At 41.9% G+C, this 27,959-nt stretch overlaps 1 protein-coding gene across 8 annotated transcripts; it reads right to left on the bottom strand.

The window, feature by feature from the left end:
- Positions 1 to 3,012: 3,012 nt before the first annotated feature.
- TPD52L2 (TPD52 like 2) lies at positions 3,013 to 27,753 on the bottom strand. Of its 8 annotated transcripts, none has more exons than XM_067554061.1 (9): positions 27,671 to 27,753; positions 26,092 to 26,237; positions 24,050 to 24,198; positions 20,549 to 20,608; positions 14,034 to 14,135; positions 8,220 to 8,246; positions 7,283 to 7,324; positions 5,172 to 5,220; positions 3,013 to 4,844 (listed from the first exon to the last, which is right to left on the bottom strand). In XM_067554061.1, exons 2-9 carry the CDS (start codon positions 26,191 to 26,193, stop codon positions 4,752 to 4,754), a joined length of 624 nt encoding a protein of 207 aa, XP_067410162.1. In that variant the 5' UTR covers positions 26,194 to 26,237; positions 27,671 to 27,753; the 3' UTR covers positions 3,013 to 4,751. The 8 variants fall into 8 exon arrangements, with proteins under 8 accessions (XP_067410162.1, XP_067410159.1, XP_067410158.1 ...); XM_067554058.1 differs by lacking the exons at positions 20,549 to 20,608; positions 27,671 to 27,753 and adding exons at positions 21,835 to 21,894; positions 27,527 to 27,664; XM_067554057.1 differs by lacking the exon at positions 27,671 to 27,753 and adding an exon at positions 27,527 to 27,664.
- Positions 27,754 to 27,959: the final 206 nt, after the last annotated feature.

Here is a 27,959-nt window from a genome sequence, read left to right as displayed (position 1 = left end):
CTTTATATATGATAGACGTGTAAGTTGTGTTCCAAAACCCTCTCTCTAAATGCTTTGTTCCTACTGTTCAAACAAGACTGTGGTTTTAAGACTTTTGTCAGTAAATACCACTGGTCACAGACTAGCCCAGGAAAAGACTACAGGTACCACACCTAGTCAGACCTACTTAGTAAGCAAAGTTAGTACATAGGGTGCGGTAGCCTAGGACCCGGTCTAAAAGTAGGAGATTGCACACTCCCTCCCCAGGGCATGCAACTATGAAGCCTGTCCCTTAGGGGGTGCACATAGACCAGAAAGGAGGCAAAGGTGCAGCTAGCACTACGGTGGTAATAGGGTAGCTGTATGTGGTCTTGGAGAGGGTACTTAACCTCTCAGGGTCAGAGCTTTAAAGGTAACTAGGTGCATAACTAACACTGAAATCAATAGGAGTCAGGTGCCTAGATACCTTTAAAGATGTGGCCCTCACTCCCATTTCCTCTTCTGCAAAATGAGGACCGTTTCCTCATGACTCCGGTATTGTTTGTTAATGTTTGTAAAGCACTTTAAGATCCTTTGGTGGAAGGTATTGTACAAACACAAAAAAAATCTTTTCTCCCATCAGTGCTAGCACCTCTGGGGGTCTACTCTCTGCTTGGAACCTACCTCCGACCCTCACTTGACAGCCCAGCCTTGCCATAAAATGTCTTCAGCTATAACCCTGGAGTTAACAGCTGTGGAAAAGCAAACATCCTTCCCTTGCTGCTCAGCCTGAAAGGTTACATGCAGGGGACTGACAAGTCCTCTGCCTGACCTTGGATGAGAAAGACATATTAATAGTTCATGTCTAAGTGGTGACAGAGAGAACTTGAGAGAATAGGTCAAATCTTGCTCATTGAGAGCGGTCCCCTTCCTCTAATGGGACCAAGTGAGAAGAGATGAATGAGACCAGGCACCCACTGCAACAGAGAGGCTCTTTCTACTCCAGTGTCCAAAATACAAGGAAGTGCATATTTCCTCAAAGTACCACCAATTCAAAAAGACATCGAAGAGCAGTGGGGAAAGCTGTGCCTGACCCTAGGAGGAAGGAGAGAGAGGGCACTGCATTATGTAGCAGCCGGTCACCAGTTCAGATACAAACAGTGACAAACAAACAGGATCCAACCCCAAATCCACTACGTGGACTCCATTCTGGGCAGGTCAGACCCACCTCTGACAACACATGCTGACATTCTTACTCTTTCATGCTAGGTACAGCTGGTTGTGCCACCATCTACTTAAACTGAAAACAGAGTCAGTGCTCTGGATCACCCCTCCACCCACCTTTTCTACACCACAAAAGCCTCCAGCGTCTGCAGAGTGAAGTGCTTTCAACAATATTATGCCCACGACCCTCTCTCACAACTCACGTCGACGGCACTGGGAGCTGCATGCCTGGATCCATGGTAGTAGGTGGCCTCATGTTTGGAAGTCAGGCAGTAAAAAAAAATAAAATAAAAACAAAAACCAATAGCTTTGGTTGTCAGCAAACAAGTCTCCAGTTCAGCCACCTGGCTGCTCTCTGCAAGGAGAAAATGTTTCCCTATGATGAGGCTACAGAGCTCTGCTGTCTTTCCCTGCAACATGTTGACTCCATAGCCATCGTTTTCAGGCTGCAGAGCCTTGGGGTACTTCCAGCCCAGGCCACGTACTCAGAATTTCCCCTTCCCTTGCACTGCTTAAGTCACTCATGACCATCGATGTAGTTTCCATTATCATGCTGAAAATGTAATCCCATGTTTCAGCTGCCACTTTGCCATATTCCAGGTTCCTCAGGTTTGAACAACTTCTTCCCGAATTGCTGCCACCAAAGCTCAAATATGGGACAGAAGCTCAAAATAAGGAAGAAGAATTGTTGGAACGAAGCTTAAAGCCAAGTTCAATTAATCTTTAGTGCACGTTTCTAGCAGAGCACTGTTGTGTTTGAGATAAATTCCCACGAGCAGACGAGATGGACAATGATGAATCAATGGCTAGGATGAGAAACAACTGAGACTCCCTGTGTAGTGACAATGCTACAGCCCTAGTAGGCCAGTTGCATGCAATGTGTTTTCATTCGAGACCTAGCTGTTTAAGAATGAAAATGGGGGCTTTTTAGGCAGTGGGGTGTACAGCAGGTTAACTATGGTTACTCTGGCTCATTTCAGTGGCAAGAACAGGAAGAGAAAGTTAAAATCTCTCCATGCTAAACTATTCCTACAGGGAACGACGAAACACCCGAGGACACCTGAAGGCAGCAAAGGGTGTGAGCGTGATCTGACCTTTCTGAAGAACTAGCCTGGGGTTCACTCTCCCCTGACTCACTTTTTGGCCGGCAGCTTTTTAACAGCTTGCCAGCATCGCTTACAGCGTTTGCCTTCTTTAGACAGGTGCTCCCCATTTTTACATGTTATTTTTAATGCAGCACTAGCATCCTTCATGCTCCTGCACCTTTTCCCTTGCCAAAACTAGGCCCAAGTTTTCAGAAAGTTGTACTAGAGTGATTTTTCCTGCTTTGGTACCTACTTTGCTTTTGCAGAAAGTATTTTCTGTTCTGTGTCTCAGATGATACCATGTACTGAGCTCATTTCTGCTCGTTCGTTGCCTAATGAAATTGTCAGCTCATACTCTCGTTCCATCAAGGTCCTTTTGGTTCCAGTTTCTCCACTTGACAGTGACCAGGTCCTCCAATTTCATGTTGTATGCACATTTCCCATCTTCAGTTACTTTTGCATAAAAGTTTAAGGGAGCATACTTTGTCTATAGACGGATGTTCGCTTGTGGCTGCTGTAAGTGAAGTGCTAGACCAGAGGTACCAGTTTCTCAGCAGAAGCATAGCACATACAGAGGCTTCCAGTGGCCACAATGACATGCATTACGCAGAAGTCACCAGTTTAGGCCTCCCTCTCACAAATACTCTGCTAGTTGGAAATTTCCCTTGATGGGTTCATAACCTTTGCACTTACTGATTTAGATTTTTAAGCTAAAGTATAAATGCAGGACAAAACATTCACTCAATTTGTTTCCCAAAGGAAAGCTTTATTGACAAATTTCCCCAATATTCATCTGTAGAGAGCAACAGTTCAATATCTAAGCTCCAGTAGTCCCCCATTTAATTGACACTGTTTCCCCACACTGAGGGCTAGTTCAGCCACAAACAGTAAACCCCGGTAAATAACACTCTACACTCCACCTATTTCCTATCACATCTGCCTTCTAATTTTTCATAGTATGCATCCCCCACAACACCTGCAAAATGGGGGAACTGGGGTGAGTATTGAGGTTTATGATCAGCAGATACAAATGTCAAAACTTGCTTCTCTAGAGAAGGGCCGCCCCCTCAAAAAAAAGATGGTTACCCTAGAGGGACTCAAACCACAGAAACTACTTTGATATGTATGTAAGCAAATCTAAAGACCTGAGTAAGTCCCACTTAGCCTCTAAGGCACAGAATTGCTTACTCTAGGTTTTTATGTGGAGGCACCTCTGTCTAGAATAAGATCAGGCCACCATAGGGTAACCTTTAATTCTACAGCTCCTGAGTGATAGTGTTGGACATCAGAATAGCATAACATCCAGACACTTGAGGAATAAATTAGTTTCCAGGATTCTCTGCAAATATTGTAAACAAAGATCATGTGGGGAGATATTAGCCAAGAGAATGTACAATCAGCCTGTACAACGGCAGGGTAAAGAAGGGATTCTCCAGTACAGTGCCCATATTGCTAGAGACAGAGCTTTGTCCGTTTCTAATCTGGCCACATTGCTAGCTGCCTTCAAAGCTTCTTCCTTAAAGGATGAAGGTGTAAACCCAAGAACAGAGAAGCAAGTTTTATACACTCAGGCAACAGAGTGCATCACTGATATGAACACAATAACTGGCACATAGGCATGCAGCTACTATTGTATGATGCAAAACTCCAGTGCTCAAACCCCAACTTTGTAACCCTCACATTTCTCTCTATATAAAAAGATTATAAACAAGTAAAGCATAAGGTGATGTAAGGCTTGCGATTCAGCTTCAGAGTCCAAGGTATTATTTCGCTATATGATGCTAGAGCTTTCTCACTTAGCTTTTATTTTTGAAATTCATTGCATTTAAAAATAAAGATTTTAGTTCTGTTAAAGCTAGAGCGTTAGTGTAACAACTAGGCAGCTGCTATACAGTTTCCTTTTTGGGAGCACAGAGAAAGTGACCGTTTACCCCATTTTCATCTAAATGAGAGCAGGAAGCTTTTCAACACCTTTCTGACCTCTGAACCTCTGTGGTAGTGGGAGGGAGACTGGAAAGAGATGACCAACTACTTCTCTTCATAAATAATTTAGAACAAAGGGATGTCGCCAGAAATTGAAGATTTATGTTTCCAGTGCAGTTGGCTTCCTCCATAATTGCCCTGCCCACCCTGCCCAAAGAAAAAGTCTGCCTACTCAAAGAACTTATCACCGAGTGAGAAATGCAGGCTTTTGGCACCAGAAAGGATATTTCTGGCCTATTTGGAGTAAACTCCATTTTAACTGCTCTCCCAAAAGGACAGCACAGTGATACATTTCATCTACAAACTTTAGTGTAAAATATTGGTGTACAAAGTGTTGTTTTTATTTGACTTGAATCCAGCAGCAATGTCTATGTATGGATTATGGATTCTTCTCTTCAGAATGGGAGCTGCCCCCTTCCTTTATTTGCACGTTGTTGCTGTTGTGAAGCACTGGGGAGCTCCTGCAGTTGGGCACAGCCGTGCAAAAAGCCACCCGTGGGGTTAGAAAGGAGCGCTGTCCTGCGGGGGCTTGTCGTCAGAGCCTGTAGGGGACCGGAGGTCAGTGCTGTTCTCCCTGCCGCCAACCACTTTGGACTGCAAAAGGAAGAGAAGTTGTTGAAGATGACAAGAGAATGACACTGGTCTTGTGTCCTCAGTGCAAACAGTTACCACTTTTCCAAGGGGTATACGGACATACAGTACAGTTATTGTCCCCTGCCCCAAACTATTACCATTTATTAATCTTAGAGACTGCACACTCTTAAGAACAGGGACTCCGAAGTACCATTTACCCCGAAAGTTCTCCGTAAGCACTAGTGCCCCTTTGACAGTTTTAAGCTACTTTCACAGAGACTCTCTGGCACGGGGATTTGCTTAGCATCCATATAAGTGGGAGTTTAACAACAGGAAAAAACCAGTTACCTTTATGGTCCCAACTCGGTCTTCAAATGACTTGAAGGTTGCAGAGTTCCTTGAAGGGAAAAAGGCAGTGTAAAGTCAAAAGAGGTAAGCTACAGGAACAACTGGTTTTCAGTTTGCACAGGCTGAGAACATCATCAAGCAATATGTTGTAACTGGGGCCTGTGAAAGCTCCTTAGCCATTCAAATGTCAGAGAACCACCACCCAGAACATGCCCAATTCAGTTATCACTCAGGTGATCTTGCCGTCTCCCTGCAAGTTAGGATTCACTATCTCTAACTAGCCAACTGCATTAGACATGCTATACAGCAAGTCTGGAAGGTAGATATTTATACCACATTTTATTTTCCCCATTGTTTGAATACAGGACACTTAAGCTAAAAACCTAAGACAGACTGAGTTCCGCTATGAATCAACGGGTTACAGATTAGGTTGAAGGGAAAAGCCTTATAAACAAAGGACTGGGTACGCCATTTTGTAAGAAAGATATGTTTTTAGTCCAAAGGGACAGCTAAACATATTAGACAGACTTAAAAAAAGTCATTCAGCTTCCTACATTATTTGATTGAAAAGGAAGGGCTTGTCCTGAGGGCAAGAGATGAAAGGAACGTTGAGGGCTATAATCCAACCAGAACACCTGGGCCTCTATTCTTTGACCACAGGACAGAAGTCACTTATGTCAGTGGGAGTGACTTGTACCCTGTGGTACGCAAACTGAACCTTAGAGGTGAGCAAATACATTTAATCCGTTGTTTGAGAAATTTAGCGTGCTTGCCGAACGATCACGAATGTTGCAGGAGTATTTTGTAATGAAAAGATATGATTTAGCAAATACATCATGAGCAATTGTTCACTTGAAGGATTGCTGCACACGCAAGCTTGTCTAGCGCAAACATTCACTTGAGAACAGAACTCAGTTTCTGTTCCTAGACATACTTGCGTATAAGACTCATTTTGAACATTTGCACCCACACAACAAACTTACCTACTTGAGTTTGCCAGAAGTGCAAAAGGTGTGAGTATAACCAAAGCAACACTCATCTAAAAATCTCAACAAATGGAAACGGTTTTGCAATCTTTGCCCAGCTCTATCCCATTATATAGTCCATTCATCCCAGTCTGAGTGCATGGGGATTACAATTTACACCAGATTCTGAAGTTTTAAATTTTTACTAGACAATGAGTTGCAGCAGCTTTAAAGTTAATTTTGACTTATAAACTTCAGGATTAAGCATCTCATCTTTGTGGAGATTCAGTTAAGTGGGGAAAGGATTTGTATTACTACCTCCCATGAAGCTGAAGACAAGGACATATTTTTGTTCAAGGAAGTTATATTGTCCCAAACAAAAATAAACACATGCAGAGGAGGCCTAAGGGAACATTTTTCTTCCAAGTTAAAATCAGAGCTTCCAATTACACATTTTATTGTAAAGAGAAGCCAGACTTGTTAATCAGTTTATAATTTCTTCAGTAGCTATCGATCATAAGAGTAGTTAAGTTCTGGAATAGGTTAAATGGGGAGGTTGTGGAATCTCTGCTGTTGGAGATATTTAACAGGTGTACCTATACTTGGTCCCGTCTTAGTACAGAGGGATGGACTATGTGACCTCCTGAGGTCCCTTCCAGCCCTACACTGCTCTGATTTTACCACACAAGGAAAACACTGTTCTACTGCAATAGTCAGGGTATTTTGGCCTGCCGGACCATTAGCTTGTAAACCAGGGATACAGCGGGAGAGCCAGAGACCTCATCTGCACTGCTAGTTACACCTGCACTGCAATTCTATCAAAAGGGTCATAATTCTCTTTCAGGACCCTGGATAGCCATAAGATTCCAGTTTGAATTTTGGCAGGGTTACAACACTTCACTTAAGTCCTCATTAGGAGAGAGTCTAACATAGCCACTAAAAAGCTTACAAATCTATGCAACGGGCCTCAAAACCCTGAACTACTGAGGCTGCAGGAGACATTACCCCACAATGCACATTAGAGGTCAATGAAAGAAAATAGTCCCAAACACACAAGATGGAAGCTGAATTTAAAGTCCCTGAAAGTCGGCTGGAATTAGCTACATTGCCCACCCACCCCATTTTTATAGACATTTGCTACGTTACCTCATTGCTGGCATGCTTATCGAATGGCGAATGGAATAACTGCTACTCGGAAGCATTAAAAGTGGAGAAGGAAGAGTTAACAGACAATTCAAACAGACATTGTGCAAGACCTAACCACACATGCTGCCAATGTCCAAACACTTACTGTACCCAACAACATTAAGGCCTCTGCAAATAGCTGAGGCAATTAAAGTAAGCCACAAAATCCCCTTCTCCTCTCACCCTTTGACACACTGCAGCTCAAACCAGTTTTTTAATCATAAGATAGTTAGCCTGAGCATCTTTAACTGAAGAATGCAAGGTCTGGACAGAGTGAATGCTGTTTACAGGCTTTGTGCTTCCATTGCTGACAGATTTGCTTATGTCAGTACAAAGAGCCAAACCTCCCACATAAAAGTTTAATTTAGGAAAAGCTTTTTCAACACCACACTACGCCCAAGAGTACCAAGACAGAGGCATTTGGCCCACGACCAAGGACTAGATTATTTTTATTTCAAAGAGAAGAGATGTTGCATAGGCACCACACAGTAAGAGTTGAGAGGGTGCATGACTGGCTTTCTTGTACCAAGTTAGTCTGTTAATCTATCTAATATTAAGAGGTTTCTTTAGGTTAACTTGTTCAGAAGCAAGATATTCCCAGAATTTAGGAGAAACAGGGAGAGGTATAAGAACCATGCAGTAAGCCTAAGTATGGCACTGCTCTGAAATACGACCAAGTCAGGGGACAGCACTGCAATTTATGTTCAACCCTCTCTACCAATTGCAATTGCATTGTAAAGCCAGTAGAGGGGCATCTGTTGCAACCAAGTTCCCTAACTCATCTGTATTAGCTGTGCAGATGGGCCCTACATGGTCAGCTCTAAGTCTGCAGTGCCCCCTGGAAAGATTAGCAAAAAAAACAAGCCTCCTCTTTTAGCATCCCTGGAAAGGGTCTTACCTAAAGGAATGGGAGAAGGGATGAGCCCTGGAAGAACCCATGGCAGCAACAGGAAAGAAAAGTGACATGTTAGTTCAGCCCCAGTGTCCAACTGACTTCCCCGCTTAGCTGCCCATAAGTCTTGCATTCAAATGCCTCAGACAGCAAACCCACCTATCTACGACGAAATCTGATGCAAATGGAATTAAGAAAGCCACCCAAGAAAGATTTCTCATCCTACGATCTTATATTGTGTGAACTGAGGTATAAAGTTTTGCAAAGATCAACAATGGCAGTGTCTGCAGTAAGAAGTTGCAGCCAGGGCACTGAATGTTCCAGCACCATGGAATGTCATCTCCGCCACAGAGCTGTGTTCACACACTCAAGCCTTGTCTTCATTAGGAAAAAAGATTTTAACCCATGTATTGTTCATGCTAGGATTTTCCCAAGGGTTAGCAAATATGATAAAACCCCACCTTTTTCCTCCTAGAGTGGCTACACCCTGAGCTTTCATTTAAATTAAGTATTGCTAGTGCTGCTGTTGTGAACACTACTTCCAGGAAATAAATGAAAGCCAGGGAACTCTTTTCTTCCTGAGTCTGCAGACATGGCTGGTGGAGGCATAATGACAAGAACTGTTTATCCTTATTATCACTTAAATCACAATCCCAAACTGCCTTCCACCCATTCTTGAGAGCCAAGTCACAACTACACCCTACCCAGCTGCCAAGACTAATCTACCCCACCCATGCCTGTGACAGCTTCTACAATGGTTACATGTTGCAAATACAAGAGCTTAACACAGGATGAGAACATGGAGATGGTATAAAACCAATTTACAAAGAAACACTGCTGTGGCTACTCTGCGTTCTTTCCATTTCCGTTTATTTAAATATAGCTGCCAGAGCTTCATCTTTGCAGTACCATAGTGCAACAGAAACTAAGTAGTCTCACTACATACTTTAGATAAAGTTTGCCATGGAAAACAAAGGGCTTTGGCTGTACCAAAGCCCAAGAAGTCAGTCATGTTTTGTGGTTTCGCCCCAAACACATGCAGGTCAACTCTTCAACAGCTACAGCCAGACCCAAAACATTGTCTATTGGTATGTTTGAACGTTAAGAGTTTCTACAACTCGTTCCTGTAAAAAGATTATTAACTTGAACAATATACAAAAACTCATGCACCACACACCAACACTGTATGTATTACCACAAGCACAGCTCAGCCAGCTTAGCACCTGAAAGTAAACTTTTGAAGATCCACCGGTGCTTATTGTAGCCCTTCTTCTTTGATAAAATGTCTCCAGAATATGTAAATTCAGGAGCTATCCGCAGCCAGCCATAGTCAACTCAAGATAACATTTAACAATCAGTATGCTTGTAGTAGTAGCTACAGTCGCCTCCTTCAAAGATTGAAATGAAATGTATGTAAGAAAATCTACATTCTAAAAGTTATCCTCTCTAATGAGGAAGAAGGCATTCCATTAAGATTTAGTTTACGGGAATCATACACTACAGTAAAATACTGTGAAGTAAGACTGCCTACGCCTGTACATTAGATCTGCATCAACTGAGAAGGAAGAAATCACAGAGAAAGCTAAACTGGTTAAGATTTTTTAGCTTTAACAGCAACACTGTACAAGACTTGCAAAACACCCACTCCCACTAATTAACCAGCCACCATATGGACTAGTCTCAGAGATTAAGGGGCTAGGGGAGATGTAGCAGAGTAACTAGCAGCATCTGTACTCATTCTGTGGTACTTGAAGTTGGCTGTGTATAAGCTATTAGATTTTGAGACAATCCAGCAATGCATGGTAACTAATTGATGTACTGGAGATGTCTACCAACACAATTTATTTTGATTCTACAGTGGCAAAGTGTTTTACAAGAGAATTGTGACCAAGCATTTTGCACGTTTAAGTTGTTTCTCTCCAAGTCATTACCCCTTTCTAGCATTTTTCAGCAGCTAACGAAGGCTGACGATAAACAGCCTGCAGTGTCCCCTTCTGTTATCTCAACACTTCCAGCAGATGGAAAAATAAATGGCTGGATCCTTTTCTTATAAAAATTCAGTGTGAAGGGACATAATCAGAGAAAGCCACAGGAGCACTCTAACAAGCAATTACAGTTAAAGGCTAGCACTGAGATTCATTGAAAACAAACAACATCTCACCCATTTGGAGGAAAACTGCTCACTACAACAAATTGACTTCACTCACTGTAATCTCTGATCACATCACTGCTACCAACAGTTTACAGTTCTATTTGGAGGAAATGTTGCTATTGAAGATTTTGCTCCAAAAATCAATTTAATCTGTATTGGAAGTCCCAGGATCATATTTTTTTTCTTGAAGACAGCAGAGAAGTACAGAAAGAGAGCAATATAAGTTTACACACAGAACAGAGGAAGACTGGAAGAAGGACTTATTAAATCTTCAAGGGAAAGCAGCAAAGGTTACTTTCATTAGTTTTCCACTATAGGGCCATAAATCTACAGCATATCCTGCTGAGTTATTTAGTAATGCCTTTGACTGACATTATAGATTTCTGACAGAGAAGTTGCTCACAGACCCACGACTTCTTTCTTGGAAGACAAAGTGTTAACTGCATTAATGTAGGGTGTTTTTACAATGTTAGTGCTGCATGGTTAGACAGGAAATTCAGGAGTTTCTTCAATATTAATTACAATTAGTGTACCTTTTTCTATTAATTTTTCTTGCTGAATTCATACTACACAGCCTGTGTATTTTAATGTGGACACACTGGCATTGTTCTAGGAAATTTAAGGCTACGAGCTAAATGGAGAACTAAACACGCTGACATTGCTGAACAAGCAGTTTTGTCTGCATTTGGTTTGGTCATGCCAGATTAGAGGTAGCAGAAATGCTCCCATTTAGACTGTGAAGTGACTGGGCTTGGAGGGGACAGACTTCACACACCTTTGCCACTGCCACGGTGTTTGGTTACAGTATTCTGAAAGGTTTCGTAGACCCCACATTTACTAATTTGCTTAATTTGCCCTTTTCAGTCTGCTACTGCCTTAAAATAAATCAGAGAAAGAAAAGATTTATACAAAATGCAGGACAGTTACTGGGAAAGATGAGTCAAACAGTAGAAAGGTTAGAAACTGAACTAATTCTCTGCCCAACTCATACAAGCTGAGTGCTTCTGAAGATGTGCACCAATATGTGCTACTCCGGGAATGCCATGTGCAACTCAGTGAATAAATTTGGAATATCCAGTACTATGTGATCAGAGATTACATCAAATGCTTACCACCTGGATACTTCCAGCCACAGAGGAAAAGGCGAATCTCTGGGAAGAATGAGAGCTGTGATGAAGAAACTGCCCAATCTAAATGTTAGTGAAATGTCATGTTTAAGACAGAGCCTTTTTTTTTTTTTTTTTTTTTTTACCAAAAAAAAAAAAAAAAAAAAAATTGTTTAATAAATTAGGCAACTAGTGTATGCAGAGTCCAGAGTAAGAGTTAGTGTCCTGCAAAAAAACTCTAGAAAAAAAGTTAAACAATGCATTTTACAGGATATCTTTTCCATACACTGTCATTAATGGTCTGGAAGACTTCAAACAGATCTTCTCTCCCCATTACATTTGGCCCATGCAAGACACTCCATTCTCTGCCAGAACTAAGTGGGTTTCTGCTGTTCTAATACATTGGTGCAAACACCTTAATGATCGCCATGCTTTTGCACTGAACCTGTATGCAAAGTACAGCTTTCCAAAAAATGCACCATTTAACTGTTTTAGGACTAACACACATTTAAAGAGATTAAGAACACTAGATGAAGTCATCCTATGACCCTTTCCCCTTCATCCCCAGAGGGGACTACATGCTACAATTACGAGATACTAGTTTTGCATGAAAGTTCTGGACTAAATATGATTGCATTTAATAATCATCCTTGCGAGACCAAAGCAACTAATACTCAAGCACAGGCTTAATGATATTTAGTGATGAGCTATGATTGTAATTGCTCATCTGAACACCTTTGAATTATTTCCCTTTGAACCCTTGACTCAAATTTGCCCTTATAGTTTGGTTTCCCTATTAGACAACATACTGCTGGGTGCAATATGAGCACTCAGATCAGAGCAAGTTCCACACCCAAAGCCAAAGGGATAATTTTTCAGATAAAGTGTGGCTACAATCTAGAGGTTTTTCTAAACCAGTCTGAACTCCTAGTTCTAGGATGACCTTGAACCTGAAGCGAAGGCTAAACCTTATCCAGATTTGAACACTACTTCTTTGATGCATCTGAATTAGAGATATTGTCAATTTAAGTTGCCTAGGAGTTCTCTTAGTTCACTGAAGACTGTTTTAACTTAGAATTTCCCTTTGCAAAGCTATGAACCCAAAAAGCATTGGGCGAGTACAAGAGAACTAAAAACTGATTAGTTTAGCCATGTAAGCCAAATGAAATGCTAATAAAGATTAGCAAAAAGTGAAACATCACATTTTCATAGTTTAGCTGAAGGAATTCAGAAATAAATTAGATTACCTTGTCAGTGTCCCTTTGAGATTGGTGTTTTACTAAATGCTACTTCCTACCAGCACAACTAGAACAAACCAACACTAGATGGCACTTACTGAAATCCTGAGTTGATCACACATGAATTGCTGGAAATGCCTCATTTCCTTACTTGCATTATTTCATTGGTTATAGCAACCTCACTAAACTCACTAAAGATATTTATAAGGTTAAATATTCCTCATTTCTAAGTGGAAGACAGCAGAAACATAATTGGTTTTGTGATCTAATGGCTAGTATTATCATTGGCTTACTCAGTTTCTAAAGCCACCTTCTGCTGCCCGAGGGAGCTACGCTCTCCACTGCATAGTGTAACATTAGCAACCTTCCTGGTACAGTTGCTCATACAAGTGACTAGAATCTACGCAATAATCTAATATTAGCTTTTATAACTAAAGACATGAGAATTTGGGGTAAGTTACATTGCTTGTGGATCGTTAAATGATTCCGCCTCTTCCCTTTCACCAAATTAGTGGGTTTAAAAATGAATATTACAGTGATCTCTGTAGTCACTGAACATGAAAAGAAAAAAAGTTCTGGTCCATATTAGTACTAAATATCTGGACTTGTCCCTTCCCTTAAACACACCTCCACCCTCCACCACTCTGCTAGGTAGTTGTGCCCATCAGCAAGAGATGTTAACTGTCCATATATCAGAAAACTGATGCACATTACTTTCATTGCATAATATTACGTGTCCAGTTTTTTCCACCTTGAGGTTCTCTACAGCTCTTGTGGGGCGGAAGAGCTAGACACCATTTTCTCATTTTTAATGTTGGGGTTAAAATACAGCACCATCTTCCCACAGAAGAACAGAAAGGGCTCTCCTCAAATCTTTTCAACACTGCTACTTAAAGCAGGATCAATGAGCTGCAGTGAAACAATGGTACTTCTCCCCAGTACGCAGGAGACGACAACATTTTTATCAGTTTGTGAAACAAGAAAATCGGCTACTTAAATGTTCTGGGAACCGTTGAAATTAAAGCGACAGAGACACCACCAAAGACAGATCTCTCAGCACAAGCACTCTTAGGGTGAGTGATGTGGAAAGGATTCCTGAGGATGGAGCTCTGCCCAGAAATATTTTTCTAAACTATGTATTGAAACCTGAGCGATATATATTGGGTTACATGAAACAACTGTATCAGATGCTTTTTGCCATTAACTACAGTGTACAGAATTGAAAATGGAAAAAACCTAGTCATGAATTCCAGACGTTTAATTCCCCAACGTTGTGTGAGCCCTGGACTCCAGTGCTAGAGTGAAAGTGGAACAGAGATCTTACCTCATGTCACCAAGTTTCCGGCTGATAACAGAGCCCACATTGGAAAGGGCAGCTGAAGTTTTCTGTCCTGCCTGGGAAAGGGTTTCCTGAGTCTTCTTATAACTAAGCAGAAAAATGTTGAACTGAAGGTTAATAGGGGGAAATGTTACAAGCAGCAAAATGAGAAGCACCCGCAGCATTCTGAAAAAGATGCCCAAGCAAAGAGAGGGGCACTAGGGCAGTGAGTTGCGCTGACATGGCTGAAAGCTACTCTTCTGGTCTCGCATGTACTTATAGCTTTGAATCTTAGCAAGAAAATGCAAGTAGATTTAACTTTATTTCTTCACATTTACTTCAGATTTTAGTTTCTCTCTAATCATTAAATCTGGCTAACATAGGATATTTCAGTCAACATTTCAAAATTTCCAGTTTGGATATTTTTAAGTTGCTTAGCTCCTCATTCTTCCTTTGATCCTTTTAAGGAAAAAATTGCCACTCTTCAATATTGAGTAATTGTTCTGATAAATCAACTTTCAGCCCTCAGGGAAGAAAAAGCATTTCTGTTGCAGTGTTCAGTATGGAAGAAAAACTGGCAATACTGACATGTTACAAACTAGATAAGAATTGCAAGAATGAGCATCACTTTTGCAACTGCAGCTTAGAAGCAATAGCTAGAGAAGTTTCCCATCAGTTACCGTTAGCCACAGATAAATGAGAAGTCTTGGACAGCTTTACATCAGTTTGATTTTACACATATTTGAAAAGTCTGTAAGAGGATTGGAGAGAACAGGCACTTAAGAGCCTTCCTATTTCCTTCAAGCCATGCTTTGGGACTACAGGTATAAAAAATAATTGCTAAGCCAGTTGCACAACTGCATCATATCCAAGCGACTCTTTGGTTGACAATTAGCATCTAGATCTACAGAAACTTCAACTTGGGGGTGAAGTGGGGATTGGGGGTGAAGTGGGGATTGGGGGGGGGGGAGGGAAGGGGGAAGAATCAGTTACATGCCCCATAAAGAGATCACCACATTCAGTGTAAATTAAATCTGGGTTTTCTGGCTCCTGAGTATTTAAACCTGAAGTTATCCTTCTTACATAAACCATGCTAGAGTATTTTGGAACAGGACATGTAAGAGTCATCCACTACTCTCACATCCCTCAAATACCAAAGCAAGAAGCAACAAGTCAAAGTAGATAATTAAGGCTGACTTAGTTCTTTGTATCTCAACTTCTCCAGATGGGAGTGTGGGAGATAACGCCATGGCACTTTGAGCCAGATTCCAAGAAATCCTCTTAAATGATGCTTTTTTTACACCCAACAACCCACCTTCTATAACGTGCACAGGCTTCTTGATTTAGAACTACACTAGTTACTGCATATCCCTTGTGCTTTACAAAGCTCAGTAATCAACTAGCTTTAGTTCCTCATTCCCAGTCCCAACAAATGCATGCCTGTCAAATTCAGCTAACAAAGATCTAAAAATCAACAGGTTTTTGGGTGTCTAACCTCCAGATCTTCCCTGATCTTTCTCCACAGCACAGCTTGTTTTGTAAGAAATGGTATTAATTATATGATTTAAAGGTGAGAGATAGGTACTGAATGCTATTAGCTTCAACACAGACTGTCTTGTATTGTTACAGCTAATGAATTTACATCTGGCCTGCAAAGCCAAAACTTCCTTGGAATACAAGGAATTCAGTCCCCATCCCTCCTGGGTACTGACCTTCTCCCCTGAGCAGGCTGTCAGACTGTTGGGTAGTGCTATCCAACGTAACTGTGACAAGAACTGAATCACACCACATATTCATTTTGGACTCCAGAAGTGCCCATAAATTGAGAGGCCCCAGGCTCCAATGCAATTTAGGATAGCAGGTTGCACATATTAAAACAGATCTGTATTATGGCACTGGGCACATATGCAATATTTCACATAAGAAACTTAAATTGGCCCATATTTAATTCTTATGAAATTGAGAGCACTGGGAGTATTCCACATGTTTAAGATTAAAAAAGGGAGTTTACAAGTAATGCTGCAATGTTTGGGTTTCCAACACTGCAGTATTAGGAACCTGAAAGAAGATCCAACTAACAAAAGCTTGAGGCATCATTAGTTTTCATTGTCCATGTTGACAGAAATGCAAGAGTAAACAGTAACTAGGGACAAGAACATTTTCACTCTTAAAACTTTGTTATGACAAAAGAGTTAACGAATGATTTCAGTAGTCTGCCTTCAGCAGGGACAAGCAAGACTCCATTCTCACTCAAGTAAGGGTACATCTACACTTCGAGCTAGGGGTGCAATACCTGTGCTAGCGCTGAACAAGCTAAAGCACTAAAAATAGAGGTACAAAGGGCTACCCACCCTGAGTATGTGCCTGTCCAAGATGCCAGGCAGACCCTCGGGGCAGCCAGCCCCTCCTGCTGCAGCTGCATTCTAATTTTTAGCACACTACCTCAATCAGAGCTAGTCACGAGCTGGGAGTTACAACCCCAGCTCAAAGGGTAGATGGACCCACAGTTACGCACCACCACACTTCACACAAGCCAGAAAAAGATGGCCTTGCACTGTACTAATGGATCAAAGTCAGTCATTGTCAGATCAATAGGAAGGGGGAGCAATTTCTAGGCTACAGGGCCCTTCTATAAATAGCTGTCATCCCCTCCTCCCCTAAAATCAATTATTTAAATATGAGAACTACTATCTGGAGAGCCCTTGATGTTCTTAACAGCTCAAGTCAAAGTGACCAGGAAGCAAGAACTACTGGAGAGCTGGTCTAATATGTTACATGCAACTGACACTGCAAGACAGCTGCAAGTCACAGCTAATGTAGCATGCAAGTGGTTGTAAAGGGAAGAGCACATTGGACTATTGCTTTCTGCCAGTCAAAAGCACGCACTACTGTAGTGAGGTATGGATCCAGAAAACAGACTTGCAAATTGCTTGCTATATGCTGCTGAAGAAAGGTGGTTTTACATGTGTCAGATTGGTATGCGGGAGTACCAAGGATGTAAGAGCACTTCTGAACTGCATACCTCTCGGACAAATCCCTTCAGCACGGGGAAGGCACTATACCTTGACCCATAAAATCCTCGCTCTCCCACGAACATCACCTACCTTGCTCTCATCCAGCTACCAGTGTCAGCCAGACACAGAGAATGCAGAGATCACAAAACATCTGCATGTGACAGTTCTCTCATCTGCCTAAATGATTTTGCCATCTTCTCCAGCTGCCTCGTGTACACATCAGGCAAATGTACAGGCTTCTACCCTCTCTCCGCATTGCATGCTTTGATTAGATGGCAAGCCAAGCTCTGTAACAAGGAATGACAGCTAATAGAAGCCTCTCAACAATGCACAAAGGATTTCTCTTCAAAAGCACTAGAAGTGTCATACGTGTTTTCAGTTCAATCAGGAAGCTTGTAAATTATGCTGCTGAGCAGTTCATACAGAGTACAACAGAAGATGACTACTTACTCAGCAGAAAAATCCCAAGAAACCTGACAGGAAAAATAACCTTGTGTTTCCTGAATCTCACTACTAGCATTTATTTAATCCTAGATTAAGGAAATGGGAATTCTGTACTCGTTTCCCAGAATGCCTAGATTTCCCAGATATTCACAAGGAATATCACTTTTCATTCCTCCCCACTCTATTTTAAATTTGCATCTAACTTGCTAAAGAGACAAGGCAGATGATATTTTTTATTGGATCAACTTCTGTTGGTGAGAAACAAGCAAAAGTTTGTCTCTCTCACTACCAGGGGCTAGTCCAATAAAAAAAATATTATCTCACCCACCTTCTCTCTCTAATATACTGTGACCAACACAACTACAACAACACTGTCTAGCTTGCTGGCATTTCAACTGCCAAAACATATTCTTTCTAGTGCCAATCTAGGCAGGAAGACTGGCATGTGAAAACTATTCTAGGCATAAAGACACAGCTCTTGAACAGGCAGTCTTCCTACCGTACTTTTCTGGCAATTTGTTATCAATGACTGTCAGGAAACAGATCTAACAGGAAGTTTCTATTCCATGAGAACACACCCATGGAGTGAACTCAAATTAAATGCTACTAGAGAAAATTATTCAGAACTGACTAACATAATAATTAGTGTTTAAAGAACAGTACTCAATATCATCAAGGGACAGAGCAGCCAGGATTTACTCTCATTTTGTAATGCAAGTGAACAGTCTACTTGGAAAGTAAAACCCCACATACTCACAAATTCTGATGCATCCCCCACCCTCATGGTAGTGGATAGTTACACTCAGTTCACATTGTATTACACAATGAAAAAACTTCCATTTGCTCTCCTGTCGGGAGCCGGCTTTATGCTGCCACTCACACCCTGGCAGTTACTATAATTCAAGTTACCAGAAAAGGAAATGAATTCCATACTAAGATGTTCAGAAGGGAGTTTAGCTAGGAGTGACCCATGACCTACATCTGCCATTATCTAATCAAAATAAGAAAATTAAGGAGATCTTATCTGCCTATCATAATCCACTCAGCTGTAGTCCATTACAAATGGGATTTTACAAAACTAGGTGACTGGGCAACAAAATGGCAGATGACATTCAATGTTGATAAATGAAAGCAATGCACATTGGAAAACATAATCCCAACTATACATATAAAATGATGTGGTCTAAATTAGCTGTTACCACTCAGAAAAGATCTTGGAATCACTGTGGCTAGTTCTCTGAAAACATCCACTCAATGTGCAGCGGCAGTCAAAAAGCTAACCATGTTGGGCATCATTAGGAAAGGGCTAGATAATAAGACAGAAAATATTGTATTGCCTCTCTATAAATCCATGGTATGCTCACATCTTGAATACTGCATGCAGATCTGGTCATCTCATCTCAAAAAATATCTATTGGAATTGGAAAAGGAATAGAAAAGGGCAACTAAAATGATTAGGGGTATGGAAAAGCTTCCATATGAGGAGAGATTAATAAGACTGGGACTTTTCTTCTTAGAAAAGAGACAACTAACAGGGGATATGATCGAGATCTATAAAATCATGACTGGTGTGGAGAAAGTAAATAAGGAAGTGTTATTTACTCCTTCTCATAACACAAGAACTAAGGGTCACCAAACAAAATTAATAGGCAGCAGGTTTAAAGGAACAAATGGAAGTATTTCTCCATACAACACACAGTCAACCTGCAGAACTCTTTGCCAGAGGATGTTGTGAAGGCCAAGATTATAACAGGGTTTAAAAAACAAAACAAAACACTAGATAAATTCATGGGGTTTCATTCAATTCATTCAACAGCTATTAGCCAGGATGGACAGGGATGCAAAACTATTCTCTGAAGTGTTCCTAAGCCTTGATTGCCAGAAGCTGGTAATGGGCAACAAGGGATGGATCACCTGTTCTGTTCATTCCCTCTGAAGCACCTGGCATTGGTCACTGTCAGAAGACAGGATACTGGACTAGATAGGCCATTGGTTTGACCCAGTATGGCCATTCTTATGTTTTTACATTTTTTAATGCAATCTCCATTTCATAGGAAGTTTGAGGGCTAAGGATAATTTTTATAATATACTGATAGCATTTACTCCAGATAGGAATTTATTCAGGCAGCTAAGCAGAGGGAAAAAATGCATATTAAATTAGACTACAGCTCCAAACAAGGAAACAAATTACGTAAGAAACCCAGCAGTCAAGCTTCTATGCAAGCAGGCAATTTTGGCCATACCAGGATAGGCACCAAGGCTATTATGCAAGCTAAGCAAAGTTTATCTTTAGAAGACAGTTGTTACTGGGATTCCTGAGGAGTGAGATGTAACAATCTGCTTTAACATGAGTTACACTCACAGGTTAGACCTAGACTTTACTGCAGCATTGCTAAGACACTAACAAGAAAAAAAGCATAGAAAGGAGGAATCTCCATCCAAAGAAGGGATTGTTTCACACCAGAAAAGTGACTAAAGAGCCATTTGAGACTGATAGGCAGAACACAATAGTTGTGGAGTTTGTAAGCTTTTAATATTTACTTGATGCTCTTAAAATGGTATACTGACTGCCTTGGAAACTAAAGCCCTGTTGATTGAGATCAAATACCAAATAGGAAAAAGAAGTGCATGCTGCACCACTGCAACCCATTACTATATCTCAATCCTCACTATACCTAGGTATTGATAGCTTTGTGTCTCTATTCCTTCCACAGCTTTTCAGGTGAGACGGACAAACTCAGTGCCAGCTCTGAACATGGTCAGAGCGATATGGACGTCTGTCCACCAAGAATCGGGATGAATCAACTCATTTCTCACAGTTCAGTGGACAGATGTTGGAGGGTAAAGATGTCACTACTGACCACACTTGAATTCACATTAGTGATTTGAATATGAAAGGCTGTCTTCCACAATGTGTATTTATTGGGTAAATATAGAAAAGTTTTACAGGTAGTACTTTATGGGACTAGTAAAAGCAGAAAATTGTTAGCTTGGGTCACAGAGTGTTAGTGGCAATGTGCTTATTTGAAAGAATTGGTTTACACTAAAGGTTAAGACACTCACGCTTCTGATTGGGTTAATTTTTCATTCCAGTCGTCCAGTGTGCTGCTGGCTGAAAGATATCTACAAATACAACGGAAATTAGAAAAGGTACCAATGCTTTCATAACAGATGCTCTCCTTCCTGGGCCGTCCACATCACTAATGCTTCTTGAAGTTATAGGAAACAAGTTCTATTCCCCCGTGATCGATAGCCTTTCCCTCTCCCTCAACCTATTAGAGTTCAGAAGGCAACAGGCCAGTTCAAATGAAGTTGTAAAATCTGCCACTCCGCCTCCTATGGGGAACCACTCCATCCCCTCTGCATAGCAACTACACTGCAACATTGTATAGCACTGAGCATAGGAACCAGGAATTTGAATTCTATTTCCAGCTCTGATACTGTGGTGGCATGACCCTGTGCAAGTCATGTAACTTACATCTCCACCTCCTCATCTTTAACAGGAAATTACAGAAGTCCAAAAAAAACTTACAAGATCTCAATCTCTAAAAGTTCTACTACCCGGCATAACCTACATTATTTTAGAACTAAGATCAATGAATGCCTAATACTAATGAAAATATTCTAAATCTAAAGACAAATGACCAGATTGCAAGAAAGGTATTGTACTAACTACTGGCTACTAGTAATTTAAATTCTACTGAACATTACACCAAGATTCACAACATTCCAACCTATATAGGTATCCAAAAGACAAACAAAAGGCCCTTATTTGTAAACTGTCAGGAAGTCCGGCTGACACATACATGCCCAAGTTTGTTTGCCCTCATTCCTCCCAGCACTGAACACATCCAAGCATCTTGTCTACCTTTATGGCCAGCAGGATGGAGTCAGTCAGCTAATCCGCACACTGTTTGCTATGATTTTTTAGGAGTGAAAGCACAGGTTAGCTTGAAAACAGGAAACGTAAGGTTCAGTTTGATACGGCATGGAACTTAATTCAGACTTTGCCTAGCAAGGGCTAGCTTGACAGGCAACAGTAATTCTTTACAAAAAATGAAGCATGAAATGTTCAGTGTGGCCTGGTAACTGATTGGAATTTTCCTTCAGCTATGGCAACAGACAGCTAAGGAGATGACAGCAACATCTTTTGCTTCCATCATCACTGCAACCAAGAGATGCTTTGGCTGAAAGTCAGGTACATTGTGAATAAGCAAGAGCCTTGAAGATGGTTTCACCGTGCCCCAAACACACAATCAACCCCTTAATGCCTAAAAGAAAAAGGAGCAGTACAGTTGGAGAACAGAGCGAGGAGCAAGTAGGTGATGCTCATGACCAGAGGAACTCACAGCTCAGACTGTGTCACTTTCTCATTCCATTCTCCAAGTTTCTCAGATGTTTTCACATAACTAGAAATAAAAAAATCTGGTGATGAATCATATTTTAAAGTAGGAACATTTTAATGAGGATAAGCCAACACTTCCGAGATTTAAGTTTCACGTTGAAACTAGCCAAGGACCAGAGACTGAGGGGAGAAGAAATGGGTAGGAAGATGTAGAGCAAGAAAGCTCTTTCTCAGAGGATATACTCCTAGTTGAATTCTGCACCACTGCGTAATGCAGCATTTGTGCAGAATTCATGTTCTGCACAGAATTTCCTTTTTCCCTGCAGAATTGACACTGCAGAGCTGCCTGCAGCCACTAGGCCCAGTAGAGCCCAGCTCCCTAGTAGAAGACACTGCCAGGTGGAGTGGGACAGAGTTGGAAGGTTCCGATCAGCTGCAGTACTTGGCATACCCTGAAGGAAGGAGGCAACATGCAGGAAACACCATACAAGACTGGGACCTGCATCAGACTGTTTCTGCCTCTGGATCCCTGGGCTCTGAGGGGAATGGGGTGCAGATGTCTTGGCCAGAAGGGCCCCACAGCTGGACTCTGGGCAAGTGGGGGTATGGGCGTCTGGCCCCATGGCTAGGCTCTGTAGGAGAGGGGGCAAAAAAACAAGAACTGGGTTTAACTCTTTACTCCTAGGGGAATCTTTTTTGTCTGTATTGCTAGAGACATACTTGCTGACAAGTTTTTTGAATTACCAAAATAATTGAAACTGGTGAGACTATATAGTATTATTCTGACAAATAAAATATACAAAATTTTGCAGAATTTTAATATATTCTGCTCAGAATTTTTTAGGCACAGAATTCATCCAGGAGTAACGATGGCATTGTCAGTCAGTTCAGACTCTGGTTATAGTCAACATTAGAATACTTCTGTGGGATAGTGTTCCTTTGCAAAGCCTCCCTTCCCTCTTAAGCATACTCCTATGGCAGTCAAACGTGGTGCTCTTAACTCACCTCTTTTACACATGCTTCAAACTGCCAGACAGAGGAAAAATTCTCCATCTCAACACTAGTAGTACCAGTTAGACAGTCTGGAATGACTGATTAGCCAACCTAAACCATGACCTCAACTCTTTTCATGAAGTGTAGGTGTCTTATAATATTCTGTTCCTGGGTGCAGTCTTCTACAGCAGTGGTTCTCAACCTTTCTAGACTACTATGCCACTTTCAGGAGTCTGATTTGTCTTGCATACCCCCAAGTTTCACCTCACTTAAAAATTACTTGCTTATAAAATCAGACAAGAATACAAAAAAGTGTCTCAGCACAGTATTATTGAAAAATTGTTTACTTTCTCATTTTTACCATTTAATTATAAATCAATTGGAATATAAATATTGTACTTACATTTCAGTGCAAAATATGTAGAGCAGTATAAACAAGTCATTGTCTGTATGAAATTTTAGTTTGTACTGACTTTGCTAGTGCTTTTTATGTAGCCTTTTGTAAAACTAGGCAAACATCTAGATGAGTTGATGTATGTCCTGGAAGACCCCTGCGTACCCCCAGGGGTACGCATACCCCTGGTTTGAGAACCACTGTGCTCTAGGACTCAAAAACTGGTGGCCTGAAAAAGGGATTGAGCACACTGTGGCTTTTACATATTAAAAATGCTCTGTGCCCTTCCCTCTGGACAACTGAGTTGGAAGCTAGCATCTTCCAGCATCTCCAAACGTAAAAAAATAAGAGAGGTTAGACTGTTCAGTTAAATAAAGGCGAGATCTCTGCAACTTTTCTAATAGCAAAACTATTAGGGAATATTCACCTGAGCTCACAGGATGGATATTCCATTTAGGATACAATAAATGGGGCAGTCACAGCATTGAGATTTTAGAGCTGAATTAGAGTTTGATTCTCTTCACCTCTGTTAACATTTCAACTTTTAAAAAGAAAGTACTTACTTCATGACTGTTCCAAATTATCAAACCTCTGAACTATGACATACACTCATTAGAAGATTCTTTACCCAAATAATTTCCCAGGCAGTCAGAAGTGCTAGATTTCTGGTACTTTTTGCTTAGCAGTCACATTTTACTATGACAAGTGAATATTATGAGTTTCTTTACACTCTCTCCACTAAGGAAGTTATAGAGGAACCTCATTGGGATGGAACTGCTTTTTACAGAGAGTTATATTTATGTCTGAAACCTATGGCACAGGGAACACCTACGCATTGGAGACTTGGACATCATGCCAGCTTTTCGACAGGTTCTGCTTCAGCCCATCAAAAGTGGTCAAACCCAGTTTTCTCTTCAGCTCTCCACAGTGCCTCTCTTTGGCGGCCAGTACTTGGCGCAGGGTACCAATTTCCTCTTCCACCTACAAGGCAAGTTCCCAGTTGGAAGCAAGTCTAAGTGTTACAGAAATTGAGTTTGATCACAACTTTTAATAGAGTAGTTAACACATGGAAAAATAGGTAATAACTTTTCACAGCTCTCTCAACATAAATCTGATATATTTATACACTGAATCTCTGCTAACAATATGTGAAAAGAAATCTAAATTCCACAGACATCAATTAAATTTGATTGGAGTATTTTAGATAATTTTAGTATGACACTAGTAAAAAAAATTCAGGGTTGAATTAGGAAAATTTCCAGAAAAATAACCCTGTTGACCAATTAATGCTACAAAAAAGTCACAGAAGCCTTTTCTAGGGCTGGATCCTCAGTTAACAGAAGAGTCTCTTAACAGATCTGAAAAACTGCAGAATCCTGCATGCAAGGAAAATGGTTTCTAATTCTGCCCCCTTGTTTTTATTAAGGAACAAAGATCCATCTATTCTTGTGGGTTATTTTCTGGTTTCCAATCTCGTTTGGCATCATAACTACAAGTATCAGAAAATATCAGGTGGAGGCAGACGGAAACAAATCCTAGCAAGCCACAACTCAGTATAGCTGGACTGCTTTGCATTACTGAAACTGAGTTCAAGTCAAAGAATCAGAATAGGGTTTCTACAGCGAGTTCAGAAACTACAAGAAAACATCTGTACCTCTCACTTCCTGTTTTGTTTCAGGTGCAAGTTACAGACCTGACATTTAAATAGGTTACCTTCATCATTTGCCTATTTACCTTTGAGTGTAAGTCTGCAAGTCCACAGTATCTTTAAAGCTTTTAGATCCAAAACCATTGCCTATAATGGGAAGGAACATTAAAAGGAATTCCATGTCCTAATAGTCCAAAATTAGTTCCCCCCCATACTCCACTTATTTGCAAAGTGTTTTGTCATTCTGAATGAAGCTTGAAATTAAATGACTTTTTGTTTAGCTTGTTTATGGAAAACCATTTTCCTTGTAACCTTTGATACCAGGACAACTCTGAGAAAGGTGCTAAGGGCTGCAGCAAAACAAGAAAAGAGAACATGAAATAAAGCATATTGTTAAAGTCTACAAAGTTAGTAGTTACTTTTATGCTTCAGCAGTGGAGTGATGGATTTGCATTCCAGAGAATAGACCAACAATGGTGTTATGTTGAAGTCTAAAACCTTTAGTGTCCCTTATGCTTTCTTGCAGTATACGGAATTACATTTCTCCCTTTTAGTTCTCACAGATATATGTTGGAGGCTTAGTGTAATTTGAGTTGTTTGGTTGTTTTATAGGCTTAGTATAGTTTTAGTTGTTTGGTTATTTTAATTTTTGTAGTATGATTTTTTTGGTTAGTAAAAATAAATACAATTAATTGAGCAATTTTGTAGATGTTTTAGTTTTTGTATATTATGGTGTATAATAAGATAAAATATATAGTATGTATGTTTGCAGCTGCACATAAATAACGGTAATGGAAACAATATGTTGTTTTTAAATGTTTGGGGGCATATTTTTACACCGGCCCTCCTATCACCGAATGTTGTTTTAACCACCCCAATTATCATAGTAAAAATAAAATGTAATCAAAAGTAAAAACAAAAGGGCGCGCTCTGTCAACCCCTAACTCCACGGAAACTGCTGTCCATCAAACCAAAAAATTTGGCGGGGCCTCTAAAAAAGCCGTTCCTATATACAGCCTTCTAAGTAACTGCTTAGCTCTCCAGGCTTAATAAACATAATATATTGTAGTTAATTTTAGTATATCTATAAAAAACCTTGAATGTTAAACCTTATTAATCTGCAAATTGGGTGTACCGTGTCTCACTAGTACTCACACTAATCACTAAGCATCCAGTATCAACAAAATAGAGGTACAGTCTAGACAGAAACGGTAGTGCCATTTTACCTTGGCAAGCTCAGCTCTTAACTCCTCTTCTTCAACATCAGTCAGCCCCTCGGGTGCAGAGGTCCTTGCACTAGCAGCATTATCCACAGGTACATCTGTCATGGTATCTGACAACAGACCTTTGTTGGGAGAGTTAAGGTTGATATCTGTCACAGACAAGAAGCAGAATGTAGAAAAAATAAGCAGGTAGCAAGCAAAGCATTCCGTGCAAGCAGATGTGCTCCACAGTACATGCAGAGTGGAAGTGCCAGGGAGGGGAAGAGGAAGATGAAGTTCTCATCTAATCAAAAAGACTAAGCATTTTTCAGAAGTATCAGAAGAAAACTTTACTAGTCAAAAATATTTTAACAGCTCCTTGTCCCAAAGTAAAATATTAATCACTGAGCACATGCATTGCTACTATATAAGGCCAGAACAAACAGGCAGCACAGGGTGCATATCTCTACACAGGAGTGGAAAAATCTGGATCTGAAATTAACTACAAACTAGTACCAGTAACACCTCAGAGAGAGAGTGCATCCTGCAGGGAACATCTGTGCCAGCATGTCCCCTAAATTAGCTTTAAGTGAATCTCTCATGTACAGAATGTGTTCAAGGGAAGGCTTCCCTTGCATTCACAAGTGTCATGACCTCAAATGCTCATTGGGTGCAGTGCATGCCCTACACTGCAGCTGATACGGGGAGGCAAGAAGCTTTGAAGTCACCCCAGCAAGTCAGGTCATAATTACTGCAAGGAATGGAGTCAGCCGCCCTCATTCTGAGAATTGCAAATACATCGGTTTACAGCCCCGCCTCTTCTGTTTTCCAAAGGAAGAGTTTGTGTTGTGTTGTGTTTTTCAAGGGGAAGTCTCCATTCCTGGCTCTATTCAAAAGCGGGGTGGCTCCCTCCGCAAGTAAGTTTTCACACAGACGGCCAAGGGTAACAGGTCGGAGGGTTTCCCTCTTCCAAACGGAGCTGGGCTCGGATTCGCCCCGTCCAGGATCGTCTGGACAGTGTCTCCGGGGTTCCCGGCCAACACCCGACGGTGACAGACACGGGGGTACGGTCGGAGACATTGCACTAGGGCGGGCCTTCCCCCCCACCGTTCCTGCCGACGGAGGGGGCTCACCTCCGGGCCGGGGGGGGGGCTCCCCACAGAGGAATCAGGAGCGGCTGGTGCCTGACAAGCGCCTCCTCAGCAGCTGACCGAGCGCCCGCCCCTCCCCCGCCAGCAGCCAGGCACCCCGACACCGGGCAGCGAGCCCCCGGCTCCCCGCACCGACAGGCCCGGCCCGGCTCCGGCCACCGCGGGAGCAGGCGCCGCTTCACCTCAGCCGAGGCCGGGCCCCCCCGCACCCACCCAGCCGGGCGGGACGTCACCTGCGCGAGCTCGAGCTCGCCCCCGCGGCCCGGTTCCCCTCCCCCTCTCCCGACATGGCGGCCCGGCAGCAGTACCCTGGCTCGCGCTCTCCATCTCGGGCCCGGCCCCGTTTACCGCCTGCGGGAGGGGGGAGGGATCTGCTCCGCCGCCGCCGCTACCCAGCGCCGCCACAACACCCGACCCGTCGCCAGCCAGGCAGCCAGCGCGCGACCCCTCACCCTGCCCGCCTTCCGGGGGAGGCGCGGGCGCAAGACGTCACCGGCGACGCCACGTCCCCGGACCGGAAACAGCCTCTCAGCCGGGGAGGGGGGAAGGGGGCCAGGGAGCAGGCTGACTTGGGTCCGTGGTGGGCGGAGCCGGAAAAACGTCACGGCTAGGGGGCGGGGCCAGAGGGGGGAAACCGATGACGTCAGACCTCAGAACGAGGCAGCCCGAAGATTTAGGGTGTTGGCGTGAAAGGAGAGAGAGTGTGTGTGTGTGTGTGTGGGGGGGCTCTGGGGGTGATGG

Source organism: Emydura macquarii, unplaced genomic scaffold (assembly GCF_026122565.2).
Source record: "Emydura macquarii macquarii isolate MOO-44397 ecotype Brisbane River unplaced genomic scaffold, CSIRO-AGI_Emac_v2 contig_1483, whole genome shotgun sequence".
In the NCBI taxonomy this organism is placed as follows: domain Eukaryota; kingdom Metazoa; phylum Chordata; order Testudines; family Chelidae; genus Emydura; species Emydura macquarii.
The sequence above is the reverse complement of the archived record's forward strand: the minus strand, read 5'-3'. Positions and strand labels throughout refer to the sequence as shown.